Source organism: Mustela putorius, unplaced genomic scaffold (genome assembly GCF_011764305.1).
Source record: "Mustela putorius furo isolate JIRA1106 unplaced genomic scaffold, ASM1176430v1.1 tig00000174_pilon_pilon_pilon, whole genome shotgun sequence".
Taxonomy (NCBI): Eukaryota; Metazoa; Chordata; class Mammalia; order Carnivora; family Mustelidae; genus Mustela; species Mustela putorius.
In genome coordinates, this window is record NW_025421304.1 from 30,533,556 (window position 1) to 30,540,848 (window position 7,293).

Sequence of the window (7,293 nt, forward strand, 5' to 3'; positions counted from 1 at the left end):
TCTCATTTTCTTCTCGTACCAAAGCCCTCTAGTGTGCCCCAGCGGTCTGTGACTAAAGACACCTGTAGGCTACGCCGAGAGAATGATCAGATTATGTCCAACATGGAGCAATGGGCAAAAGAGCAGAAGTAAGTAAGGAATTAAAAAGAAAGGCAGGGTCCCAAGGCTTGGGCTGAGCTGAGAAACTGCACATATGCCAAAGAATAGTGTCACATTCTCACACACACACACACACACGCTGCCTTCTAGGGAAATGAATTCAGTGATAGCTCACATTCAGGAGCTGGGAATAAGATGGAGGGGCCTCAACTTTTCAGGCAGAATCGGGAAGACCTGCTGACTTAGAAAGAGAGCAGCCCCATGATAAAGAAGATGCTCTGCTGCAGGTCAAATTTCCTCTTCCAAACCTGGAATCTGGCTTCCCTGCCTAGATCCCTTGAACTCACTGAGATCACGGTGATTTTGCCTAGTAATTGAGAATGGAAGGTTCCCTCAACTGCCAGGTGCTAGGGAGGCTCTAGCTTGGGGAGTGGGTGATGAGCTGGGGTCTAGGGCTCAGCGGATGCCTTGCTGAGAACGCCAGCCTCCCAGCCAGCCAGCTGTGCTCTTCTCATGGGGGGGGGGGATTTCTTTTATGGATTTTATTACAGGATCGCCAATGAGAAACTAGGAAACAAGCTCCGTGAGCAAGTCAAATATATTGCCAAGCTGACTGGTGAAAAGGAGTAAGTCATCCCACACCATCCAGGCTGCTGCTTGGGCCCTAAGGAGAAGGGCCAGCCACAGGCCAGGTCTGGGTTTATCCTTAGATACATGCAGCTGACCTCAGGAAAGTGCTGGTACTGTGGAAAGATTCTGGGTCATGAATCTGCATTTATGTGACCATGGGCACATCACCTCTTTGGGTCTTCCCTCATCAACAATATGGAAAGGGGTTACTAATCTCTATGCCATGCCCCTTCCCACTGTCATCTTCTATGATTCTCAGAGGACCAAAATGCTAAGAAGGAAACAGGAACTGAAAGGCAGGGTAGAGGCTAAGGTGCTGTAACAAAGAGACCTCCAAATGAAGGAACATAGAACATGGAAGAACCATCCCTAGGAAGTGAATAGTCCGGGTTGGTGGGGTTCCTCTGTCCCACGTGGTCATTTGGGGACCAAAGTTTCTTCTACTTGTTGCTCTACCTTCTCCTGTGGCCATGCTTCATCCTTACGGTCAAAGGTGGCTAATCAGACGGTAGTGTAGGAGGAGTGCTGGAAGTTTGGGGACAGAGAGGAAAGTATGGATGTCTAAAATCAAGATTTCAGAGATGGGATAGTCACAGATAATGACAAGCTTTCGGGCAGTGGCTCCCAACCCTCTGTCAGGGAACACTTAGAAAATAACCACATTTGTTTGGCACAGTGGAAGAATTTGGGATGTGTTGTTTGAGACAAGTTGACCAACCAGTGGCTGCCCCAAGAGCTGAGGGTGTCTACATCTCAGCACACATGGAACCCACTCATCAGCCTCAGGTGGAAAGCTCTGTTCTGAGCTGTGACCATAGGATGGTGTCAGACTTTAAGGAGAGGACAGATCATTGAAATACAGAAGTCGAGGAACTGAGAGGCTTGGATAGAATGTACAGGATGTTGAAGGCATTGGAAATGCTGACAGGAGTGGACCAGAGAGAGTGGCAGAGAGCCAGGGAATGAGAGCATGGTGAGGACCCCACTTCCAGGCCCAGTGGCTTATGGAGTGTGGCAGTGACATGAGGGACTCCAGGGGTGTCTCCAACACTGGCCAGGTTTATAGAGAGCAAGAGGGCAAAGCCCAGGCCCGTGGAAGTTCAGAAAGAATTCTTTGATTTCCCTCTAGAATAGACCACGAAGTTTTTCACTTGGATGAAAGCATTTTCTGAAAGGGATTAGCTAAAAAAGAAATTGTAAAAAACCTGAAGGTAACAGAGCATTTTAGAAAAACAGAACTTTTTCTTATAGTATGCCAAGTTCGAGGAATTTCTGTTTCACAAAGAACTCATTCCTGAGTTTGAACCTATTTGAAGAAAAGCCATCTCTTAATAATAATAATGACACAAATAATATTTATCTGTTACATGTGCAAGGCACTGTTCTAAGTGCTTTATATGTATTAATTTATTTAATCTTTATGAGAACTCATGAGTTCAGTACCATTAAAATTCCCATTTATGGATGAAGAAAGAGAGGAACCCAGAGGCTAAATAACTTGTCCTTGGCCTCATGAATAGTAAATGGCAGAGCCAGAACTCCAACTTGGGGTGTCTGGTTCCAGAGCCCCTGGTCCCCCACTGCCCTCGACATTGGTTTGGAGAAATATGACCAGTAATGGAGCCCTAAGAGATATGCTAAGTTCTTTCACCTCACCTACATCACAGCCACCATTTCTTCATCCATAAGATGGGGGCAAGTTACTTACCCAAGCTCTCAACAGAGCTGGGATTCCCTGGGCTCTTAACCTTCTAGCAAAGGGAAGGGAAAGAACTTGGCTTTGGCATCAGAACTAGATGAGAGTGTTTCCCAGGCACATGGGATTTTTCATGACAGCCTTCCAGCTCTTCAAATCAAATTTCCATCATTTGTCAAACTGGAGCTTTATATGAAGCATAAAAGGCAGATCAGACTCAACTGTCCCCATCTGACAGATATGAAAACCAACCCTGAGCTGACATGACGCAGTGGCTCAGAAGTACTGGTTTTGGGCCCATCCTGACCCTGGGCCTGGGCTTCTTCCAATGGATACACATAGGCCTCCATCTCTATGGAACATGAGAGCGCCAGTTCTGAAAGGACTTGGATGTCACTGGCCCTCCTTCCTGTGGTGCCTTTATCTGCCCTTGATAAAGTGGGAAACAAAGATGCTGAAGCAGGGCACCTGGGTGGCTCAGTGGGTTAAGCCGCTGCCTTCGGCTCAGGTCATGATCTCAGGGTCCTGGGATTGAGGCCCGCAACGGGCTCTCTGCTCAGCGGGGAGCCTGCTTCTCTCTCTCTCTCTCTCTCTCTCTCTCTCTCTGCCTGCCTCTCTGTCTACTTGTGATCTCTCTCTGTCAAATAAATAAATAAAATCTTTAAAAAAAAAAAAAAAGATGCTGAAGCAGACCAAACAACTCCTGTTCTTCCCTCCTTCCCCAGCCACCTCCACAATGTAATGGTCCATCTGCAGCAAGAAAACAAGAAACTGAAGACTGAAATAGAGGAGAAGAAGCTGAAAACCGGGCACCCAAGGCTATACACCAAAGCCCTGGGCCCGAGCAAGACGGAGCCCATACAGAAGGGAAAAGTGTGTGCCACCTTGGGCTGGAGGGGGACGACCCAGGACATGACCCAAAGAATGGACATCACCAAGTTTGTTGGGATACCCCACTGCTCCGGTATGTCTGCCATTTGTCTTTTGCTACTTACATGATATTGTCTTTCTTAGTCCCATGGTTCAAAAAAATAGCAACAGCCTGGTATTATTTCTTAAGAAGAGATCATTAGATTGGGAATTCAAAGTAGGAACTGGGGGACAGAATTTCTAGCTACTCTGGACCAGAGATCACTCTTTCCTCACTTGCTGAGGGAAGAGGTGAGTGAATTAAGGCTTGTTCTGATCTAAGACTCTTTGATGATAGCCAAGTGCCTCATATCTCAGACCTATCCCTTCCCCTGACCCAGTCCCTCTTGAGAAGTGTGGGGACAAGAGGGAAACAGCCAGAATAAACATCTTCCTTCTATAATGTGTTCTGAAAACCCAACAAGAACACCCTGATCCCTGTATAGCCTGGATCCATAACTACCTTTTCAGACCCCATGTTACCCCAAAGGGAAGAAGTTACCCCACAACTGAGCTGACTAGCCATGAGGCCAGTCCTTGAGGAATCATCTCATTAATTTCTCCTCAAATCAAGATTGTCATTTCCTCCCTGTTCCCTCAGGTTCCTCATATTGCTAGAATCATCATCTTGCCCTGGGCATCATTTCCACGTACGTTTTTCAGAGGACAGTGATTTTCCACCCCTCTCTCTTGACCTGGATCAGCTCTTACAGGAATGCATCAAGGCCCCTGCCTATTTTGCAAGATGCTAACATTTTATTGAGTTTTGTCCACTTTCTGCAGTGGAGTGAGCATTGAAACCATACTACCATCTCCAGACCCAAATTCTAAAATAAAGACATGAGCATAGCAGTCTCCGTGAGCTCTTGGCGTCTTGCAGACATCTCTGTCCCCTCCAGCCCACAGCAACATGTTCATCCCTGTTTTCTCTGGATTCTAAAAGACTTTCATATATACGAGAAAGCCATAATTCTCGAAGCAAGTTTATTTGGATTATTTGGATTAGTTTTTAAACCAACAATAGATAATTAGCTCCCCCTTTATTTTTTCTATGTACCTGGAATGCAAGAAAAAAAAAAAAACTTAAAAACCTCAAAAAGGAAAGTAATCCCAAGACCCAAAAGAAAGGCAGAGACATGAGTGATGCATTTTCTGAACGGAGAAGGGACATAGCCATCCGCTTTCTTTCCGCCATATTGCATTTCTCCTCTAACAATTTTATTTTTCTCCCCAGCCAGCTCAATACAATTCCATTACAGCAAACTCCAAGGACAGCTAAACTATTTTATTGTGGTAGGATTTTGTTAAACTGAATACATGTCTGGAATTTATATTCTTGGTCTGTAGGAAATTAGTTACTAAGGTAAAGTAAGAGAAAGAAATGGAAGCGTTTGTGTCTAGGTGGTGGGGGGGCGCAGGAGAAGCGAAGAAACCCACTAGCTGGTAAAGATTCTTAAATATTCTTGCCTCCCTCCCCAGCCAGACAAAAGCCAAGACATGCTCCATAGCATGTCCCTGCCAGCGCTTGGCAAATAAGGAAAATGCAGCGTTGGGGCAGGAATGACGGGCTTCTCTGGTAGTCTCCGCCGCGACAGTTGTTGTCTGATTGCTTGTGCTTATTTTGGACTGTGTATCCCCATCAGGTTTAGAGTAAGGGTATATTTTCCAGAGGAAACAAAAAGTGAAGAACCTGGTAGTAATGAAATGATTTCCTGCTTCTGGCCTGTGGCCCATTTATTCAAACAAAATTTCAACGTCATTAAAATCCCCAATACAGTCTACTGGGGAAAAAAAAAAAAAAGCATTTTGTCCCTCTATTTATGAAAATGGGTCATATTTACTGGTTTGGACAGTAGTAGCTGGATACTTTGAATGTGGTACATTTTTTTCAAAGCTATCTTTCCCTTCTTGCGGGGTCATTCCACCAGAGCAGGGCAGGTAGTGAGCTATGGGGAGCAAAGGAGCAGCAGAGTTAGAAAAACATGGACAGGTCACCCAGCCATCTGGCCGTGCAAGCCCAGCCAGGGAGATCTGATGGGGTAGAGGGGTTGAACTTAGGGAAATGTAGTTTCTCTAAAGGTAAGGCAAAGGCCAGAAAAGCTAACCGTAATTCTTTAAAAAAATAAATAACCAAAGGCGTTTCTAAAAAGTAATTTGAATAGCTAATAATAGAAATGGTCTCTATGATACAGTAGTGCTGGTTTCATGTCATTATACATTTCCCAAACCCATGGAGTATGTAACATCAGGAGCGAACCCTCACGTAAAGTCTGGGGTCTGTAGGATAATGTGTCAGTGTAGCTTCATCGAGTGTGACAAATGAACCGGTCAGGTAGAGGATGTTGTTAGTGGGGAGGCTGTGCTTGTGGCGGGTGGACATCTCAGTACTTCCTGCTCAATTCTGCTGTGCACCTACAACTGCTCTAAGAAGTAACCAAAGGAAGGAAAGAAAGAGTTACAAAGCTAGGACTAACTTTAGCCAAGGGGATTTTCAGTAAAGTGTGTGCTTTGGCCACCCAATGGGAAGATGTCACTCAGATTCCGATACCTGGGACACACAGAATCCTTTGTAGCAGATCCTCTTCTGCCCACCGGAGTATAACTTCCTCCCCCAAGCTGAAGAAACCCAGAGCAGACATCAGACACTGCAACCTGCCTAAAGGGAAGGAGGAGCTCTCTGCAACCACCATGGTGCCCCATAAGCACTTGGCTTCTGAGGCTTCTCTACACAGCCCAGCTGAGGAGGAGGCTTCCTGCCATAGATAGGACCTGGCAGGCAAGCTCTGGGGTCCCTAGAATGAGCCCCCATCTCAGCCTGAGACCCTCAAATGCTGACATCTTTAATGTGTCTAAAGTGCCATTACCATCACCTAGGCATTTACGGAGAGATGCACGTGACTGAGAGCAAGAGGAGGCGCCCATAAAGGTGTCCAGTTCAGCGGCCTCACTGTTCCCTCACACCAGGAAGCCTGAAGGCCACTCTTCAGAACCCACTTCAGGGCTGTTGTCATAGACATGCTTTTTTATCTCTGGGGGCAAAAATTGGTTATTATCTGAGGAAGAGTGGTAAAGAATCAGAGTATAAAGCTGGAAGGAATTTTAAGGTAGATCTGAATGGAAAAGGTCCATAAATTAAAGAAAACATTAGAGACAGAAGTCCAGAGAGACTCTTGTGCAGAAGTCCCAACGCCAAAGAAGATTCAGGAAGTGCTGGGCAGGGACCCTCCCCAAACAGCCTGTGGCACCTGTATGTATTCCTGGGTTGACCCATGGTTTCCATAACCTCTGGCTTCATTTTTGTGACCTAGGGAATGTGAAGGTAAGCTCGTGGCCAAGGTCACAGCCTTTTACTAACAAAGCCATATCCACTGGAATGGCAGTTTTTGCCCTGTTCTGATGCATCCCTAGCCCAAGTCTGTAATGAGATCACATACTCAGCTTGCTTCTTTCTATAGAGCAGGTAGACACGTTCTGCTAGCCCTCCCGATGCCAAGATTAGAAGCCTTCCCAGAGGAGCAGCCAGAAGCCCTCTCTTCAATCCAGAGCCATGAAAAGTCAGTTTCTACCTGAATTCCCAATAAAAGCAGTTAGAGGTATAAAGAATGGAATTAGAGGTAGTGGCTGGTGAAGCCAGGCTTCCAAACTCATCCATAAAACTGACTTAAATTTTAAATCTACGTCCCAGGGACAATGTGAGAAAAGGAATAGAAGTAAGTGAGCAGCAGCACCCAAGAGGCTGGAGCTGAGTGCGGCCTGCGTTCAAGGTGCTTCTGAGCCCCAGGCCAAGCCCATCAGTTGGCAGCTCTTCAGCCCCAGCACAGAACCTTGTAACCAGCATGCCTGGCAGAAGCCCCATCCCAGGTGATCAGAAAATAAGGGCCGTGGGTCATACGAAAGGCCAAATACCCAAAAAGCCACCTCAGCAGATCAAGGCTGCTTCATAAGAGAAAGGACTAGAG

The 7,293-nt window shown here is 46.1% G+C and overlaps 1 protein-coding gene across 2 annotated transcripts in view; it reads left to right on the forward strand.

Annotated features, from left to right (window-relative positions):
* PMFBP1 (polyamine modulated factor 1 binding protein 1) overlaps positions 1 to 7,293 on the forward strand; it is a 164,103-nt gene that overhangs the window by 154,896 nt on the left and 1,914 nt on the right. The window contains exons 18-21 of one of the 2 annotated variants that reach the window (XM_045076251.1): positions 25 to 128; positions 651 to 725; positions 3,151 to 3,389; positions 3,936 to 4,196. In XM_045076251.1, coding sequence (XP_044932186.1) covers positions 25 to 128; positions 651 to 725; positions 3,151 to 3,389; positions 3,936 to 3,952 — 435 coding nt within the window. In that variant the 3' untranslated portion in view covers positions 3,953 to 4,196. Of the gene's footprint in view, positions 1 to 24; positions 129 to 650; positions 726 to 3,150; positions 3,390 to 3,935; positions 4,197 to 7,293 lie in introns of those variants that run through there. The other variant, XM_045076250.1, reaches the window with a different exon arrangement.